This window comes from Pocillopora verrucosa, chromosome 3 (genome assembly GCF_036669915.1).
Source record: "Pocillopora verrucosa isolate sample1 chromosome 3, ASM3666991v2, whole genome shotgun sequence".
In the NCBI taxonomy this organism is placed as follows: domain Eukaryota; kingdom Metazoa; phylum Cnidaria; class Anthozoa; order Scleractinia; family Pocilloporidae; genus Pocillopora; species Pocillopora verrucosa.
The window spans coordinates 27,161,868-27,182,415 of NC_089314.1; the positions used below are offsets into that span (position 1 = coordinate 27,161,868).

At 35.6% G+C, this 20,548-nt stretch overlaps 1 protein-coding gene across 1 annotated transcript; it reads right to left on the reverse strand.

The window, feature by feature from the left end:
- Window positions 1–3,539: 3,539 nt before the first annotated feature.
- On the reverse strand, window positions 3,540–20,548 carry LOC131772353 (non-canonical poly(A) RNA polymerase protein Trf4-1). The gene is made up of 11 exons (XM_059088253.2): window positions 20,169–20,548; window positions 19,957–20,080; window positions 19,788–19,834; window positions 19,296–19,416; window positions 14,379–14,474; window positions 13,211–13,351; window positions 11,688–11,834; window positions 11,404–11,476; window positions 9,353–9,467; window positions 8,360–9,104; window positions 3,540–7,419 (listed from the first exon to the last, which is right to left on the reverse strand). Exons 1-11 carry the CDS (start codon window positions 20,468–20,470, stop codon window positions 7,168–7,170), a joined length of 2,163 nt encoding a protein of 720 aa, XP_058944236.2. The 5' UTR covers window positions 20,471–20,548; the 3' UTR covers window positions 3,540–7,167.

Consider the following 20,548-nt stretch of genomic DNA (forward strand, 5'->3'; position numbering starts at 1 on the left):
TCTTACAAAAACTTTCCATCGATATTCAAGATGTTCAGTAACACTTTTGAAGTTTGAATAGTGTATTTGTGACCTAAGATTCACTGAGGCAAAACTGAGAGGTAAGTTTAATTTTATACTTTCATTGTCTGCATGTGGGCATAGAAGTCAAAGAAGGCCAGGCCGCTAATTCTTACCTTTTTTTTTTGTCATCATGATAACTGGAGTAATTTTATTACTCACCTAAACTTTCCCCTCCCCCCTCGCCTCTGTGAATTGACTGCCGTACACCAGTTCCTTGTCCAAGAACACAACTGCACCTCAAGCTGGAATTTCAAAAGAACTTTTGATAGACGGAATCCAGCATAATTTCCATGAACCCACAGTGCGCTTGACGATCACAGCCAATCAATGATCATTTCACCTCTTGAGTTGGTTATAGTACAATATGCATCAAAACTTAACCTTGGCAATTCTGTCTCTAATCTTCCTAAAGTGAGAGGGTAATTTACATGGGCAGTTTTCGCTTGAAATAAACTGCAAATGTACAAAAAATCCATTGAAAATCAATTTTGCTGGTAAATGGAAACCATTTGTAGTTTTTATCTCAGTTTGATGACGTCAATTTGTTGACGTTCTTGATTCTCTCTACCTTAATTTCGGCCTTTTTGAGTAATTGTGCTTGACGCAAAACTCATGAATCAAAAATATGTTTTGATTTTTTTCGTCTCCTATTGAATATTGCTGAGAAATAATGAGAAGTGGTGGGCTACTTAGAAAGTCTCCTTTGAAAATGAAACTTGCGAGCGAACCCCTTTATGGGTCAAAATGTCAATTGAATGACAGATATTAAACCTAAAAGTTAAATCATACCAGCATCAAAAGACGTCCTTTTTAAGTTGTAACTGTACATGGCTTCATCCATTGAGCCATTGTTTCAGCGCACAAAGTGTAATTTGAAAATTGATAACACAAATTCTCAGAAAGTTGTTATGGCTGAAAGTATATTATACCCATGTTATACAAATCTATGTAAATGTGAGAAATTTCAGACTATCTTTTCTAAGATGACATGAGTTACATTGATGTAAGCATTTGAAAAGTTCCTCTCGTGTCGGGCATTGTTTTGGATCACGCACTTTCTTGCCGTGAGGACAATTTCCCGAAAAGCTAGTTCCTTACACAAGGTTTTCTGCTTATCGCCTCATATAAATTAGGGTAGATAACAAACTTTTTTTTATTGTGCTTGTTATTTTGTCTCCAGATACCTATTATAATTGTGTGACTAAACTTCGGTGCAACTGCTTTTTTTTTTAAATTCAAAATGTCCGCCATTTTGAATTCACAGTCGTCATTTCTTTCCGACCAGCGGTTTTTGAAATACCTAAAAAGGTACTAGAGTATAGTAAAGTGGCCATGTCACGGGTCCACTCACCCTCGACCCAATTAGATGTTTCCATCTAATTGGGTCGAGCATTTTTTTTACCGCATTTTGACGTCGTCAAAATGCGGTAAAATCGAAAAAAATTGGCACACGAGTGCGACACTGGTTTTGGCGTCTCTATGATCTTTTACTGTACAGACAAGGGCGACATGCAATCTATTTGTTTTATATGTTACCAAAGCAAATACTGTTAATGATGACGTTTGTCCTCCGATAGATCATAAGTAATAACCAATAAGAATGTGTGTATGATTCAGCTTATCACATAAACTGTAATAACAGCAGCCCAAGTCTCGTCTGATTGACAAGTAGATTCCGTGTCACCGTGGGTCTGTTCAGCAAAATATGGTAAGTACAAAAATGGTGCATACGAAGGAAAGCTTAGTGTGTGTTCTTACCAAATTTTTATGTCGTCGGTAATATTTTGTACAGGCGTACGGCAATGTGGAGCACAAAGAAGCAAACATTTGTTTATGGTGACCTCGGTTAGGCGTCTGTTTAACAAATAAATTCCATTTTATCGTCCGTCTGTCCAATTGTAGATCACAGATGACGTCAAAATAAGGTACGAATAAAAATGTGGCACCCGAATTGCAGCCAAGTGTCACAAATGTTCTTGACACATTTTACTGTCTTACGTAATCTAGGACTGTACACTTAATCTTAGTGTCTTATATAATAAAAAAGCCAGAAGTTGTTCAATGGTGACGTCATCGATGCGTCTGTGTTCTCATATATCATAAGTTAGAACGAATCAAAATACGCGTATCATTCTGGTTATCAAATCACAAATCCTTGTTAATTAATTTAAAATCTAAACAAAACAAATGTAAATGAAAATGTACTCGGTTTTGAGATTGTCTTTCTTCCCGCTACCGCGAACAGGATATCTAAGTGGGAAAGCTCGACAAAACATATTTGTTCTTTGTAACGTAGGTAGAAACAATGAAATGAAGGAAAGAAGTTTCATTAGTTTTCCATTAATTTGAAACTTTCATCGCGTTTTTATCGCTTCCTTAAGCCCACAATTAAACGGTCGTACTTGTAGGTACGTCTTGATGCCGCCTAATCAAGCGCACGTTACTCAAGAGTATTATTGGCATAAAACTTTCAAGTGACAGGTAAAATGAAAGTACCGTCAGGTTCAGAGAAATGCATATTACTTGAAATGTTTAGGGTTCAAATTTTTTCTTACATGCAAACGCCGTCAAGTTTTAGGATTTTGAATCCTGTAAATGGCAAAGGTTACAGAACACAAACAAGGGAGTTGAATAAATATGCCTCTTCTATATCCTTTTGTATCTTTTCCTCCCGGCCTCCCCATTGAGGAGTTTACAAGTAGATTCCATGTTACCGTGGGTCTTTTCAGCAATTTTCCCGCCGTGAACGACGTTCTCGAACCAGTGCTCTCGCGGCGCAGTTCGTCGTCGTCGTCTCTATTAGCGTCGATGCTTTAAAGGTCCCTAATAGCTCATAGATGGCGTCAAAATGCGGTAAGATCGGAAAAGGGTCACACGAAGCGTAGCCGAGTTCCTTAAGTCTCACAAAATTTAATCGTCTCCTATGATTTATCACTATATCGAACCTGGGCGACATGGAATCCGTTTGTTTTAAATGATAAAAAGCAACATGCTGTTAATGGTGACTTCATCTAGGCGTCTATCCTCCATAACGGAAGAACCAGTCAAAGTGGATATACAATTCGGCTTATCGTACAGAATGCTCTTTATAGAAAGAGGCTTGTTGGTCCAACCGAGTTGTGAGTGATTCATAGTTTCTCAGCCCTCATTAACAAACAGTAAGCAGTTGGCTGCACGTGTGTACCAGTTGTATTAATTTAACAGGAAGTGTGACGGTTCAAGAACTTAGATCCCATTAAAAATGTCGACCTGTTTCGTAGGAAGGTTTTTATTAAATTGGGATGTCAAGACCAATCATAAAAATGAAAAGCTAATACAGTCCCTAAATTCTTACAACAAAATTCATATTGATTGTTCCAATACAGAACAGTGAATCTTGGCTGACAGGTTGACATATGTAGAGGAAATATTAATATTAGAAAAACGGCTGTGAAAAGGTTTCCGCAAACACAAAAGAAATCCACTATTTGTGATTTCACACAACTTTATTTCATATATATATTTTTTTTTTAACAGACTTCTCAAATTTTACACAATGTCAGTATAAAAAATCTAAATTATTTTCCAAGAACGTAGTATACAATTTAGGAACTTTCATACATGGCAAAATATCAATAAAACTCTACTCGCGTCTTTCTTTATTTACATCATATTATTGCGACGACTTTCAGTACAAGAATATACACACAATAACTATAATAGTTTTAGCAACTCATTTTAGATTTAATGTAAAGTCTTTAAATATGTTTATGCTCCTATTTGTGGGAACAATCATTATACACTTAATGTATGGTCCCGAGGGAAACAGTTAGTTTTGATTTCCTGAGACTCCTGATGTTTCTCTCAACTTCGTCTCGAGAAACATCAGGACTCGAGGGAAAAGAAAACTAACTAGTTTCCCGAAGGACCATACATTAAATGCTTTGTTATATATTAACACTTTCCCTTAAACAATCATGCGGCAAAAACATGCTATTGTATTCGGCGCGCGGGCAACAACTGCTCAATTGTATCCCGGTCAGGATACATTCGAATTTGATTAAGGGCACGTGACCAAGAATCAACCGATCACAGTACTCGTTTTGTTGAGTGAAAGTTTAGATATAGAACAAAAAGAATTGTTTAGAAGGGTTAGAGACTTTTAAGAATCCTAGGCGACTCCAAACTCACGGGCTTACCTCGGTGAAAGAACCTATGAAGTGTTTCTTCCGACGAGGTTGCGCCAAACTCAGATGTAAAATACCAGAATCCTCTATTTTAAAGAAGCTTTTAGTGGCTTAATATAACATCACTAAAACTAGTTAATTAACACAAGATGAATTAAATAATTTTCTTTGAAACAATTTGTGTGCAAAAAGGACAATCACGATGTAAACAACTTCTATTATCATCGAAAAATCTACGTAGCTACTTAATCATTACCTGTTACTAACCATTTTTAAACTAAATTTAAGTCAAGGTAACACAGCTCGGTAAAGATGGAAAGAAAATTGTAATCATACCATTAAATAAATAAAAGTCGACCGACTGACTGTCATCATGGGCTTATGATATTTTAATACCGGTAATCGTCATCGTTAAAGATGGCAGATATACTTATTTTGTAATTTTGACAGCTAAAGGCAACAAACTCACAAAAAGAATTGGAATAATAGCAGTGCAAGTCTCGACCGACAAACCAATGTCAATGAAAATCCGGTCGTAACAATTACAAGTAAAAAATCGACACAAAACATTTATCGTGGAACCTGCCACTGAGACTAACTGTCTTTGCTGCCTTTTCAAATGAAATATGAAAGCCTAGATTTAAAGGTGTACTGTAAATTATTGGTAGATTTCAAAGCAAATTGATGACGTCAAAATGTGTTATAATAAAATTCAGGATACTGACTTTTCCCTTAGTAAATCACTCATCCTTGCAACTAATCAGTCGCACTTTACGAGACAGAAAAATCTGTTGGGTTTTCTTTTATGCCCAGACAAAATCAACCTATAAGTGTTGCACTGGACTGTTGATAATCTGCTTGATTGACAGCTGTGTTGAAACATAAGAAGGATAAACTGAGATTTTCAATGATTACTTAATCTTTAGTAATCTACATACATCCTAAAAAAAATCAAGAAACCAGCAAAACAAATTACAAATCCTATTTCTGTAAAATAAATCGCTTATTGCACATATTTCCAAAAATGTGAATGCAAAGCGAAAAAAAAAAAAAAAAAAAAAAACCTGGACACTGGTGGGTCTGTGATCCAAATCTGTCCAGTAAATTCTACTCGAGTCAAAATATATACACCTCTCACTGTGCGACAGAGTTACCTTGCTCACTCACTAATATGCTCTGGATATCGCACATAAAGAACATAACGTTTTTAAAGCCTATGAAAGCTACTGAATCATTTTATAAATAACATTTTGTATTATGTAGGACCCTATAGATAACCAGAAATGAAAACAGATCGTATGGAATACAAAATGAATTTTACAGTATATGGATGATAGCATTATGCAATATAAACCAAAATCAAGTTGATTAAAATCTCCCACAAGACTGAAAGGCACACTACAGCAGTGTCTACAGCAAAGCTTTCATCACATAGTAATGACATCAGTTAAATCTACCTATCACAACCACCTGACAAATCCATCAGAGACACTGATTATAATCACTCTTGCCACAAAAACTTTAGCAATTTTAACTTTAGTGTTAATGGATATTCTTATCATTTATGTTTGAGAAAAGTAATTCACATCTGTTCTTTTAGGGGGGGGGGAAGGGAGAAAGGAATCAATAATGTAAAATTTAATCCACTTATTCCATGTTCTTTAATTCAGTCTAGAACTGTATACTTGTAATAAAAAAATCTGACTCCCACTAGTAGTTGTCTGCTTTTGTCAGAGGAAGCAACAGAAGCAGGTGTGGAGGCTTAAAGTCTTCATCTTGCTGCACCTTAGATTCTCGTCCCTTGCCAGGAATTTTAAAACAATGTAGACTAATGATCATATATTTTTTTTCATTTTAGTACTTCTCACCTGCTTCATGCTCTCACAAATTTACCACTTCCTCTTATTGAACCTTCTAACTCATTCAACCAGGCTATCCCTAATCTACCCCTCTTCTCACTCAGTTGTATTGCAACTCTCAATGTTTCCTTTTTCTTTTATTGATTTTGGGACTAGTTGCTTTTATAACTCATTAAAATAACTTAAACATTTTAACTCGTTCTCAGTGCCAATGTTTCAAAAACTCATTCTAGTTTCTTTCACATGATTTTTGTGATGGTGAAGTCCAATAATAGTGAAGTCTTAAATTTGGTCTAAATCTTTCTGCAAACAAACCCTCATTAGCAATTAGTCAATTCCAAGTCTAACAGCTCAGATCAACAGCTAATAATTACAACAAAAATTCCATTTTCCATCACAAGTGTGAAACAAAATAAACACTAACCCCTGTGCAATGTAAAAATTAAAGAATAAAGGGAAGCCTACGTAATTCAAATAGATATTGTCATATTATTTTTGTTTTCCAATATATCAACATGCACATTTGCCAAGGATATACTTTTAACACAAAAGATGAACTGGCACTGGCTATGCAGGAATGATAGTCACAATCATGCCCATAATCTACACGATTCTTACTTAAAATAAACTGTGACTTTTTCCAGAAGCATTAAAGATCCATTTATACACAGGCGCTTTCTTAACTTAAATACTCCTCTCCTTTCTCAGATAGAAACTTTTGGTGGTCAGAAATTAAATTTATGAATTCATTATTTTGCATTTTTAAGTCTTAAATTTTTTTCCAAGGGCCCTAAAAGAAAAGAATGAACCCAAAAGGAGAATTGAATAACAACCTTTCTATTTGTTGTTTTGTTGTTTAAAAAATACTATAGTACATAATCTTTTTTTGGTTTTTCAAAACTATAGATTAGATTTTTTGCAATCCTATCTCTGTTGCTCTGTCCCCTCAAAGAGTATTGAAATATTTCCCACAAACTAATTTCATAAAAAGTCATGTAACATATTAAATATGATGATTGAATCACCGCCACTGTTAAAGAAGTGAAACTGAAACATGGTTCCTCTTTTCCACCTTGTCATTAACTCCTACCCTTTTTACTCTTGGGTGATTTCCCACCTTTGTGTTTGGATGAACTCTTTGAACCACTGTTTGTGTAACTTTTGCCGTGGTTGTTATTGTTGTTATTGTTGTTGTTGTTTTGGTTACTGTTGTCATTGTTCTTTTTACTGTTTAAAAAAATTGTGGGAGAGCTTTGTTTTCCCATACCATTGTCTTTACTGAGTTGCCTGGTGGTCACGCAGTCCAGCTTTGGTGAACTAACCACAGCATTCTACAGTAAATTATAACAACAAAATTTAATAAATACATGACAGAACATGTTTCATTTAATTAATTTTTTTCATCTTCCCAGTTAAGAACATTACCCATGATATCAATATCTTTTTTGTCATACTTCACTCCAGTGACAATACAAAATAATGCAGATCTTGAAAAATGTGATTGCACTTGACAGAGAACTTAAAGAAAAGGTCTCTCTAGCTTGTAAATGTACATGTATGGTTTGTTTCAGGTTATATGATTATATACTAAAGAACTGTTTCGTTCCAATTTCCCCTAATTCACGTGTAAATGTACAAAAATTTACAAAAGATAAAGCTGGGAATTTCCATAGGACCTGAAATGGGTACACAAAACATGTAAGCTAAAAAGCCCAATAAACCCAATTATTGTCAGGAAAGTTGAATATCAAATTCTTCCCGACAGTGTAAATGATTGGACACTTCCTTTTTTTCTGACAAGTTTAAAATGAAAAGATATTACTTTCTGTTGGTTAAGATCAATTTTAGAGTTCTTTAAGATCTGGAACTCCATTGAAATTTTTTATAATAGGAGCAATAGATGTTGCACTAATTAGCACAAAATGCTACACCAATTTCTTTCATGATTAATCTCTTAAGTGATATTAGAACTGAATTAATATTTCAGTTTCCTGAGTTAAGTGTTTGATAAACTTGTAGAGGAAACCCTTACAATCTTGAATGTTAAACTAAAAACTATTCGCACTGCAAACACACCTCCCAGTGATAAGAAGTGAGTAAGTTTTTTCAATAAACATTACACACAATAAATACTGATGTTGCCTGTTGAAAATATAAAATAAATTTGCATGTACTTGTTAGATATAAAGGTTACAGCTTGAGCTGAGTGGATAAACAGCTGCAGTTAACATAACCAGTAAGTGACATTTAGGAGATTCTGCTGCAACTTACATTGTTATTTGATGCACAAGTCTTCTGCTCTTCAGCCTTTTTTGGAGAGCCACTACTTAGAGGTCCCACAACTGCCACAGCTTTCAACTTTGAGGAAGAGTCAACCACAGAGGCCTTTGCTGGAGTTCCTATTGTTTGTTTCAATGATGGTGTCAAGGACTGCTTTATTGCCCCTGAATAAGAAGTCACTGGTGATGAGGAGCTAGTGCTGACAGATGAAGGTATTGCAGTTATAGTGGGTTTCAAATGCCTTAAACTATTGGCAGGTTTTGTTTCAGAGCTCATTCTTTTCTTGGCTACATTGTCTTGTGCGAGTGAATCTGCCAATTTCCGAACAGAGGTTGCAGACCAAACTGAGTTTTTATTTACTTTCATTTCAATTCCCCCTGCAAGAGTAAAGAGGCTGTCAGCACTCGTGTGCCTGACCAAAGGCTCTTCCTCTTTATCAGTCACCTTTTCATTTTCAGACACCAAAGTTACAGCATTTAACTGAGATCTTCCCAATGGCCATGTAGCACTTTTGTTGATGACATCCAATGATGTAATGCCTGGGGTCTCAGGTTGAACATGTCTGTTTGCTATACTAGCATACGTCGGGGGTGACTGGCTTACACCAGCTATTAATGGAACATCATATGATGGCCAAACTCTAGCGACCCAATCACGATATTCAACAACATCATCTGTCACCCGCACAATGCGGCTGAGGTGGCCAGCTCCTTCCTGTTCAGGCCTCTCAAAATTTCTGTTAAGCAAAAATCACCACCATAATTGAAAGGAAAATACCATTAAAGTAATAACAGAACCTGCAAGGATACAAACTCGGTTTTCAGTCAATACATGGTGATGATAATTAATTTTATTGTTACTATTACTATAATTATTTCATTAGTGAATTAGTATCATCATTACTAAGTTCTTTCAAGATGGTTCACTTTTTGTGAATCAAATTTATCACTAAATAATCCTAGTTGCATTACTGTTACAACTTACCGATCATGTGAACAAGAATCTTCTTTCAGAACCTGTTTGCTTAGAACATCATAGGCATATTCAAATGCTTGTTTCACTTCCATAAATTTATAGGAGCTCTTTCCTATGTAGTTGCCTACCATGAGCAAAGAAACATGATAATATGTTACTACATTGATACAGATCACTACAAGGCTCACCATAGTGAGTGAAAAAAAAAAGACAAAGACTGCATGTGGCTACTGGTATAGCACAATTGCTATAGAATTGAAAAGAGCTTAAAGTTGTAAAATGATGCTAGAAGGTAGTGTTGCAGAATATTTGTCTCACATGCAAAAAAAAAAAACCTGCACATCCCACACGTTGATGAGTACCCTGTTCCACAAGAGAAAGATGATTCAAGAATATATTGTCTAATTGACATTCAACCTATAATTTAGTGGTAACAAATAATATTACTATATCATTTTGTGAGACTTTTGTTTCTCATTAAGTGATAAGATATAATAATTCTTAAGGATATTCAGCCGACATGGCTGATCCACTGTTCCTCCGTTCCATTATTCAGTTGAACAACTCAAGGTATTGTATTTTGCAGCTTGCTCACTTTGCAAATTTTGTGGTTCTTTTTGGCATAAGTAACCGATTCAAACAGTAAAATGCTCTCTTTTCAAAAAAAAAAAAATTCCCTCTAAGCTTCCATGATGTGCAGATCACATCTACAAAATTTTCATCTAAATTATGCATCGGTGGATGCCACAGTGAAATTATCTTGAGATGTTTATTGTCTCTTGTAGTGTCACGGTAAGAACTGAAAAGATGACATCTTCCGATCTATATAATTTTCTTATTTAAACAATAAAATGCTCTCTCCTGAAAGAAAAAAATTTCCTCCAAGTTTCATGACACATCAAGATATGTCTTCTAGGAAAACTTTTGTTTTTAATTGTGCACAATCGGAAAATGTGTGTGTGATGTTTATCCTCTTCTGCTGTCTTGTATGGTGTCACAGTGGGAACTGTAAACATGATATGCTAGTAGGTATAATCCATAAATCACAAAAGGAGAAAATCAGCTGTGTATTGAGTGCATAAGTTGAACTACAAAAATAATGGTACTCACAAAAAAGATAAAACAAAACAAAACAATGATAAGCACCAGGAAACACTAGGTCAAAATTGGGTAAAGATCAGAATTCTATTATTACCCTCACTCTTGCACTCACTCACTCATCTCAACAACTCATCTTTACTTCCTATAAAAGGCAGTAGCCACAAAATATATTTGGCCACTAAATTTTTGACAATAGTTTCCAATTGGTAACCAATAGATTTGAGGAAAAAAAAAAGGAAAAGAAAAACATGAAACCTTCTTCCAGCTCTTTGTTTCTTTGTAACCATATGGGTTATTGCCCCAGTGGACAGATAGAATGTGCAGTCTATTGCATGGAGAAAATCTCTATTTTGTTGACATTCTCGCCAAAAAGTTTGGAATTTGAATTTTTTTTTAGCTAATAATGACAATCATCAAACTTGAAATTTGCCAATAGTAACCTACCAGCAACAGAAATAAAAACTAGTTCTGTTAATCTGTTGATCACATGCACCAATCTGTATAACAACATTTCTTGTAGTGCCTCTCAGCCAGAAAATGTTACCTTCATTCTCAATTGACTCCAATTTTGAGGTAAAAAGTGGCATTAAAAGCTTGCGAGGTTAGTTATTTGAAGTGTGAACAAAGCTAATTTAGTGAAAGAACAAAATATTGTGTTTTAATAAGTTAGCTATGTTGGTTACTATTGTGCAAACAGAAACAGGTAGGGTGACACACTGAAAAGCTACGGAGGAGGGTCTTTCACATCTCTCTTATTCTCTGTGCAACTCAAGTGGATTTAATCGTGGATGATTGGTTAATTTGAGAAATTTGTTACAAAGAAAGCAAAAAAGTTTAATGTATTTTCAAAACTGAGAAATTCTACAGATTTACCAGTAATAAAATGAGTGACAAGAAGAACAATTTTTCATAGTAAAAGCAATTTTAGGAGTGAAAAGAGAAGTAGTTCTTTATGGCACCTGGAGTGAAGGGATCTTCAATGCACAACAGTGCACATGATTGATTGAAAACGTCATCCATACTGTGCAAAACCTGAGAAAGAAAACATGGTCATTTAGGAAGAAATTCAATGATTTACTGTTTCTTAATAAGACCACAAATAATCAGGTTTACTTTGTTTCTTTATAGTTGAGAATTAAGGTAACATCAGTAATTAATCTCAAATGATCAGGATACAAGTGATATCACACAGTTTGCTAAAAACATATCTGACAGGGAAGGTGAATTAAGGGCAACAACTCACCTCCTGCTTGCTAAAATAGGTTCCACCATCTTTCACTCGGATTCCCACATTAGTGTAGTTCAAATTACGTCCATAGAGTTCAAAGAACTCAATCAGAAGGACCCCAAGGTTGTTTTTCAGCGTTCTGCCTTCCTTCCTATTGTGATTCTAAATACAATTTTAAAAAAATCTTTTACCCAATTTCCAAGTTTCATATTGATTGCATCCAAGTCAATAAAGAATTGTTACTGGTTTTCAAGATAAGTATCTGAAATTATTTTCAATGAAGCAGTATTCTTACTAGTAACTTAGTTGATGCCTTGTTTATGATTTTCTTAAATTATTCATCGAAACCATTAATGAATTGTCTAATGATTTTGCTAAACCCCTAGGTGATCTGCAGATACACCCCAAAGAGTTATCTAACTAATATCTTAAGTTTGCATTTGGAAAAATAAATTTCTCCATTTCACTACCTCACTCTTCTCTAATGAATTATCAAGCACTCTCTGGATGATGAAAGATTTATGTCAAATAAAATATAAAAAAAATTGGGAATTGAAAAATAGCCAATGTGATGACTCAAGATATGCCTTAATCTTTCTCTATTTCCAATATGATGTTGTGGAGTGTACAAAATTATTTCAAGAGTTCCCAAGCAAAAAGCTTTTGAGAGCCTCAGGTAGCTATGATCAGTTCCTTGTATCTTTTATGAAGTTAATTAAAGAAGAAAAGACTGCTGGAGACATCCCAATTTGAAATTAATTTCATATGAAATTCTTCTAATCCAAATAGTTGCAATATTACAGTTGTGTAGCCCTTCTCAGTTATCTCAAGTGTTCCTGGTAAGAGCTTTGAGGCACATGTTAACAGAACATTTTTGACAAACAAATGCATTGCTCTGCAACAAGGCTATTACAAGGGTCCACTCAAGTGTCTTAGGTGATGAACAAAAAAAATTAGTTTAACTTTAAACTTCATCCCTTTGAGTCAAGTATACTGAATGTAAAAGAAAAAACAAAGTTTGGATCGTTTTGTGTAGCCACTTTGATGCTTCACCCTCACTCCCTATATTTTCCCTGTTCTACAATGTAAAAACCTTGCAATTGTGTGTTCTGTTGCCCTTATGTGGAAAAATAACATCAGAATGCAAAAATAAATCAAAATATCCATTAAATAAGAACTGCTATCTGAACAAGCAAATAATGTCATTTTTTTAAAATATAAAACAGCTTTCTTTCCCAGTTGTTTTTCTTAACACATTTTCCTATGCACTATTCCCTCATCCACCAAGGGAACACCTATTGTTGAAAAGCTTGGACAATATTATCATGATGCTCTTAAGGCAGATGAAAATTTTCACTAAAACCTCAGCCTAATCCAAAATTACAGCTCAAAATGTCAGCTTTAAAAACCATTCAGGGTGGCCAATAAACATCTAGTTTGATTGAAATTATCTTCAGCAGTTAATACCCCCTTCCAACACAGCAACAAAGTTTTTTATTCCCTTACTGATAGCTAGAGCTTTGTTTAGGAGAGCTCACCTGCAAAAAGCTAATGGCCATCAGAATAAGACTGTATGAGCTAATACCACCAGTAAACACCTCATTCAGTTCTCGCTGCAGCAAGAACTGTTTCAAAACTAACACCAAAGGTGGCAAACATGGAAAGATTTCTATTTGGTCCTGAAAACAAGAAAAGTGTCATTCCAGTTCAAATAGTATTTGATATTCTTCTGTTTACCAATAAATACACCTCTTACTAACTGTAAGTTATGGACTCAGTTTTTTCTGCCCTGATTTATGACCCAAGCACAAAGTGTGCAGACCATAAATCCAAATGGAAAAAGGTTTGGTAACCTACAATACTGAATGAGACCACAAGGTTAGCAAGATCTTTATCAAATTTCTGGGTTCAAAATGAGAGGGAAGCTTTCAATTTAAACAAACTTTTTAATTTAGTACGGGGCCATACAATTCAATATGGCCCATGTACATTTAAAACAGGCCCACTAAATATAGCTAAATTTACCAATCATGGCACATGTATTAACTGAGATATGATAGCATACAGAAATGAACAGAGAGAGTATTTACAATTTCATAAAGAGAGGGGTCAGTGCCTCTCACTGCTTCAAAAATTGTTCTGGGCTAAACCTTTCCTCTAAATTGGGTTGTTTCAAATTATTGAACCACAGTACACACCAATTATTTGGAAGTTTCACTTTATTTTGCTTCCAAGTAATTTGAAAGATGCTAATGGACAATGAAATATAAAATTTGGTTGAATAAGCCCTAGTATTTGTAAAGATGGAGGGCTGTGCTGCCAAATTTTGAACATTTAATTTTAGAGTAGGTAAAGACGCCTTTTGTTTCCCTATTGTCAGCCCTGGATCAAAATGAAATTGTGCCAAGTGGAATAGAAATCAATCAAAAATACCGTAAGTTATAACTAATGACTTGCTGTGGAGCGTAAAAAAATTTATTATTTTTCTTATTTTGCTTTTTTTCCCCCTCATCCAAAATAAATCCCACTACCAAGAAAACAAAAAATTAAATGAAAAAAAAAAACCAAAACAAAACAAAATACAATGTATAAAATTTGCATGAGAAAAATTGTGTTAATTTCTGTAAATTTTATCAACACTCAAATAACACCTGATTGTATACCAAACAAACATCATCCTTAAGACAGGAGTCTGGATGACATTACCTTAACAAATTCAGCAGCCTTCAATCCAGCTGGAACGTTAAAGCTTATGTCCACTTTCACATTGGTTTTTTGATCTGTCAGTTTGATTATTGGAACCTGAGTAAAGACAAAACAGTGTTAAATTTGCATGTTTATAATTTCCATCATGTTCATTTCTTGGTACAATTTTATTCTCACATCAAATTTTTAATTCTTTTGCTAAATCAACTTACAGTCAAGTAGCCAGGCCCAAGAAAAGGAAAAAACAACCTTTCTCACACAAGCCAGGCTACCCTGTGGATAAATTAATTCAGCTATCTATGATAAAATGTTTAAATTACAAACACAAAAAACATCTAATTGGTGTCTTTGCTGTGCACTTTTGATATATTTCTTTTTAAAGAAGGTTGCACAAGCGGAAAGGTTTTCAGCAACCAGCTAAGGTTGAGAGTAAGAGTAAATTTTAAGAGTTTCATAAAAAGTCATGGATGAATAAACAAGACACCAAAAACTCATAATGACCAAATGCTTTGCCACTAAAGATGTCACTAGCAAAACTACCTTGACAACAAGAGTTCTACTATGCAATATTACTGTTAAACTAGGATCACATGGCCTTTCTAAATCACTTTCAGTTCCTTTTATTCATGATATGACCAAACTTCCATTGGCAAATGACCAATTTCCTCCTTTTTCTTAACACAGAATGATAGTTTTCAACACTGATAAATGATGGTCATAAGCTTAAGATACAACACCTGCAAATTCTGTCTAATTGCATAGCTGATTGTAGAGTCATTACGGAATCGCGCCCATTGAAAAGCGTCGCCCGAGAAAAGTGGGGTACTCATGATGCTTTGCGGGCGCAATGACCTAGGAATGAGGTTGCAAACGCTCACCGCCAACTTCGGTCGCTTTAGATCTGAATTGACAAATTCCCAAACGGGAGTTGTAAAATTTCGCTTTGCGTCCGTTTAGAGACAATGGAGATACAATTGGAGCAATTAGCATTGTTTCAAAGTGACGAAATGCTCTTTTCGTCAGTAAAGAGCGAGGGCCGCGTTTGCATATCAAAAGAGCGTGAAGTGTTCATCCGTAAGCTTATGAGCGTGAGCGTGCACCTACGTGGAGCGGGAATCTACAACGTATACTTAAGCTTTTCGAAAAGTAATTAGACTACCGACGTGTTATCTGAAACTGACGGCAATAACGAGCCAAAAAGGAAGGTAAAATTCCGCACAGCCCCACACTACATTATACGTTCAGTTCTTGGATAGAGTGACAAAAACAATACTTTACCATTGGGAAAACAGATTTGTTTTACGATAGTATGGGGCAGTACGGAAATTTTACTAAAAGGAATATTTCTGTGATGTTTTGCTTTCTTGGCGAAGTTGATGGTCGAACCTCGCAAATCTGCCGCATTTGAGTCTTAACACAAATTGAAAACCCGGCATTTGAAAGGTAATTTAATTTTACATCTGACCGATTTTTAAACAATATAACCTAATCAAGATAACGCCACTAATTACGTCTATTCTTCTTCGATGAAAAGCGCTACGTTTCGGTTGTCTGCACAAGAAACAATACTTTCGAACACTGCGTACACGGGGGATTACATGATTGACAGTCGGATTGACAGGCCTGCGTGAAGTTACGCATGCTCTCTTTCTCTTTTCTAGCTTATTTGCATTTTCCCGTGCGACGTTTTTCAATGGGCGCGATTCTGTAATGGTAACTGATCTTTCACCATAATGAAAAGCTGGTAACATCTACAGTAAGTGCAAAACATTATGTAGAAATAACTTATGATGGCAATATTGCACAGAAGATTTTAAACAGCTAATAATTTTAAAAAGGAAGAAATGACAGTTCTACATGCCTTCAAGCTTTGCAGTTCTAAAGAATGACCTACTTTTGGTCAGAAAGCAACTGTCTGTCCTGAGCTATAATTAACAATACTATCATTGGAGAACATAGAGGAAAAACCCTGTCGTTTGGGAAAGAACACCCTTTTTTTCATCATTTATTTCAAGAATTGTTCCCTGGCAGCCTAGAGAAGCCATCAGAAATTTCCTATGGAAAATATGAGTATAATTGACAAAAGGGGTATACAATTTTCAGCAAAACACAGTTAGATGGTACTATACACGAGTAGACCATTATATAAAGGCTGTTATTCACAATCATCCTGTGGGCTATATGCCGATTAAAAATTCAGAAAAAATCCATTAAATAATATAAAATATTATTGACTTTGAAAAACTGAAGCAAGAACTTAAAAAATTCAACCTCACATTACTTTAAAGAGACAATTCATTTCAATGTGATCCATCTGTGGCCTTAGGGCATTCAAAGATTAATTTACTATGTTAAGATGGTATTTATACCAAAACTACACCATTGTTGTCCGATGTTTTTGATGACAAAGAGTGCAATATAGTCTCTGAAATAAGCAATCTCAATTCTACCCATCAACCCCCACCCAACAGTTAGGAAAACGGTTAAGAATATATGAAGATCATATATTTGAACTGCGGATAATGACATGAATGAAAGTGATCTTCGCAGTGATGTGCACTACTTAGGCAGTAGTGAAAATAAGGCCTGAAAAAAATTCAGGCCTGTACGGGATTTGAACCCATGACCTCTGCGATACCGGTGCAGCGCTCTACCAACTGAGCTAACAAGCCAACTGGGAGCTGGTCATGGTGGTGGTTCTAAATAAACCCGTGAAGTGATGAGTAGACGGTTAAGAATATATGAAGGTCATATATTTGAACTGCGGATAATGACATGAATGAAAGTGATTTTCGCAGTGATGTGCACTACTTAGGCAGTAGTGAAAATAAGGCCTGAAAAAAATTCAGGCCTGTACGGGATTTGAACCCATGACCTCTGCGATACCGGTGCAGCGCTCTACCAACTGAGCTAACAAGCCAACTGGGAGCTGGTCATGGTGGTGGTTCTAAATAAACCCGTGAAGTGATGAGTAGACGGTTAAGAATATATGAAGGTCATATATTTGAACTGCGGATAATGACATGAATGAAAGTGATCTTCACAGTGATGTGCACTACTTAGGCAGTAGTGAAAATAAGGCCTGAAAAAAATTCAGGCCTGTACGGGATTTGAACCCAAGACCTCTGCGATACCGGTGCAGCGCTCTACCAACTGAGCTAATAAGCCAACTGGGAGCTGGTCATGGTGGTGGTTCTAAATAAACCCGTGAAGTGATGAGTAGACGGTTAAGAATATATGAAGGTCATATATAATGAACTGCGGATAGTTAGGAAAACGTTAGTTATTAATTTTTCTGCATAATTAATGTTCACAGAAATCCTCCCATATAAACCACTGAAATCAACTAGAACTGCTTGTATCAGATTGATAAGTTTCTAAGGAATTAGACTTTATTTCACAACCCATTACCTGATCCAGGATGTCTCAGGATGGGAGACTCAAATAAGCTATGAAAGTTCTTGCCCATCCTCACAGTGTTCAAATGAGTTGTTCAAGTTTGCACTTTTGAAGCCAAGTTTATCTCTGCCATCTTCACTACATTTGTTTCCTCTGAGTCTACTTAGAATCTTTTTGGTGACTGTCTGAACAAAGTTGGGTTAATTTAGGATCTAACATTCCATTAACTGGAAATTTTCAGAGCAGAAGAAACAATTAATCCAAATGGAGTAACATACCTCTACCAATCAGAATCAAAAATTGCATGCATGAGTTTTTTTTCACAGTGCAAGGGTTTCAAAGTTTGTTTTAGAAGAATTGGTTATTGAATGAGTGCTGCTTTTCACTACTATTGAAAACATTTCAAACATCACAGGTGACAAAAACTCATGAAAATCCCAAGCAAATTTACTTACCAACACTTCTTTGCACACACACTGTGCACATTACTGAAAGCACTTTTGAGCAGGCTGGAAAATGCCTATTTTTCCCTTTTTTTCCAGTTGAATAGGCCATTCCATAAAAAAATTTGTTACCAACAAAATGCAGTTTCATGTTTTTTAGAAATAATTTGAGATGAAGCAAATTGTATACTTACAAATCTTAAATAACAAGCAAGAGGAATATAAACCACAAAAGTTCTTTCTATACCCCTATGTCATATGCCCAATCAGGTCTTTTATCAAGTAAAAATATACCCTGATATGCTCATACTTAACTAACAGGTCAATTATTGACCCACAGGAATTTTGGGAAGATTGCCAAATAAATGGTGTGATCTTTAACAAAATATGCAAACTAAGCATACACCTTTTACCTTCCACTCTTTGTTCGTCTTTCAATACAGTATCAAACTTCATTTAATTAGACATGCACATGTGTTAATTAATCGAAAAAATTAGGTACTGTTTATTTTTATTTTTGCATAATGATGGAAATCGTGCTGTTCATAATGAGCAGTGCACTCAATCCCAAATAAGGTCATCGGTCGCGTTCTAAGCATGATTAAACAAAAAGAAAAACAAACTCTAAGAGTGCCAAAGGGCACAGTGTTCGAGATAAAGAGGATCAAATATATTCAAATTTCGCTAGGGGACGAACCCGCAATAAATTAGCATACGGAGAATGAGTATTGGTAGTTATGAATAAACAATTAAGCGACAAGTATTTTCGCGTGCAAGTACAATGATTTTAAGACTTTTTGTACCGTTAACACTTCCTGTACCACCTATCACTGAGTACAGAATGATCAACGCAATACTGTTAATTATATACGAGCAACTGTCCGCAACGAAATAGCTAAAACATGAATTTTTAAGACATTGGTCTTTCGCCGACGAAAGAAAAGCGAGAGCGAAATTTAAGACTAACATATTCTAAACTTTAGCAACAAATTTATAATATTCATACCAAATTATTATCACAACATGTCTAAGTCAAAGACTTGACTACAAAAATCATTTTATTGCTATTTCTCACCGATGCCTTGTCTAAGACTTTCATAGATGAAGCCTCGGCGATCTTATTTGCCGTGAGTGCTTGCTCAAGCGTCCATAACGGCAGTCTCTCCCAATTTCCAAACACAACAATATCGATGTCGCTGTGAATTTTAAACGGACTCGATAAGCAAAAACAAATTACGGAAACCTACTGTGACACAAAGACTTTTTGAGCACGTTCACGTTTAAAATAGACCTCGGAGGACGCTCGTTCGGTTTCAGGTTGCATGTTTATACCCTTTCTGTTGTTCTTTGTACCACAAAACGATTAAAATAAAGTGAAAACTACGAGGCCTCTTTTTGTCTCAAATAATCTTCGCCCATAAAACAAAAAATATTTATTGCATCTTATTGTAAAGCCTTCTGTAAGGGGAGAAACACTCTTAGGGAGTTTAAAGAAGCACAAAACTTAAACAGCACAAAGATAATCAAACACCGTCTTCGCTGAAGTGAACCACAACAGTCCTCTCACCTGGTTGGTAAATAAAGCCCCGTCCGAAAGCTTCCATACACCTCCACCTGAAATGAATGGCCAGAAATTAAAGACCGTTGCTTTTTATAACTCTTAAGAGCTTTTTAAATATTTTCTTTACGACTATTGTGAGAATTAAAAGTAATAACTGAATGTTGCTCATACGTACATCAGCCGTAGGCCAGAGCCGTCTGATGACTTCTTGAACCCTGGCTATCACTTCTTGTCGCATGGTATGTTCGGCCGTTCGAGGTTTCATAAAATTGTAGAAGTCCAAGATTTCCTCATGAAGCCTTAATAAACAAAAGAAGAGGCGTTTCACTCAAATATCCGAGGTTTGTCACGCTTCAATTCGACGAGAATGAAACTCGCTAAACTTACCCCACCGACCCGTCTGGATAACTTTTATCTTTGGAGCACCAAGGGGTTTGATTCTCAACTCTTTTCTTCTTAGTAACATGATTCTTGTCGGAATTTATAAGGTTGTTCAATTTGGTACTTTCCACTTCTTCATTAAAAGTATTTTTCCGATTCAAAGGGATGTATTCCCTGCTACGATGATTGTCGACCATCGTTGGTGAAGTGACATCCTCCAAAACTGCTGTCCATGTGTCATGAGCTGGCCCCTTTTGCTCCGGTTGAATCCAACCAATCCTGGGATCCATCATCAGCGGGCAAAACATTGAGTTTCTTAGAAATACCGGCTCCTGTTTTAATACAGTTACTATTTCAGATGTGCTCTGTCTTCGCTTCCTTCCTCC

What these genes read in the sequence shown, in the direction of transcription:
- LOC131772353 (XM_059088253.2), bottom strand. Translation starts at nt 20,470, where the DNA reads ATGTTTTGCCCGCTGATGATGGATCCCAGGATTGGTTGGATTCAACCG. An exon ending in AGGCTGCTGAATTTGTTAAG is followed by an intron (nt 13,352 to 14,378) that starts GTAATGTCATCC and finishes TCTTGTTTTCAG; the next exon opens with GACCAAATAGAAATCTTTCC. An exon ending in CTTGTGCATCAAATAACAAT is followed by an intron (nt 7,420 to 8,359) that starts GTAAGTTGCAGC and finishes AATTTACTGTAG; the next exon opens with AATGCTGTGGTTAGTTCACC.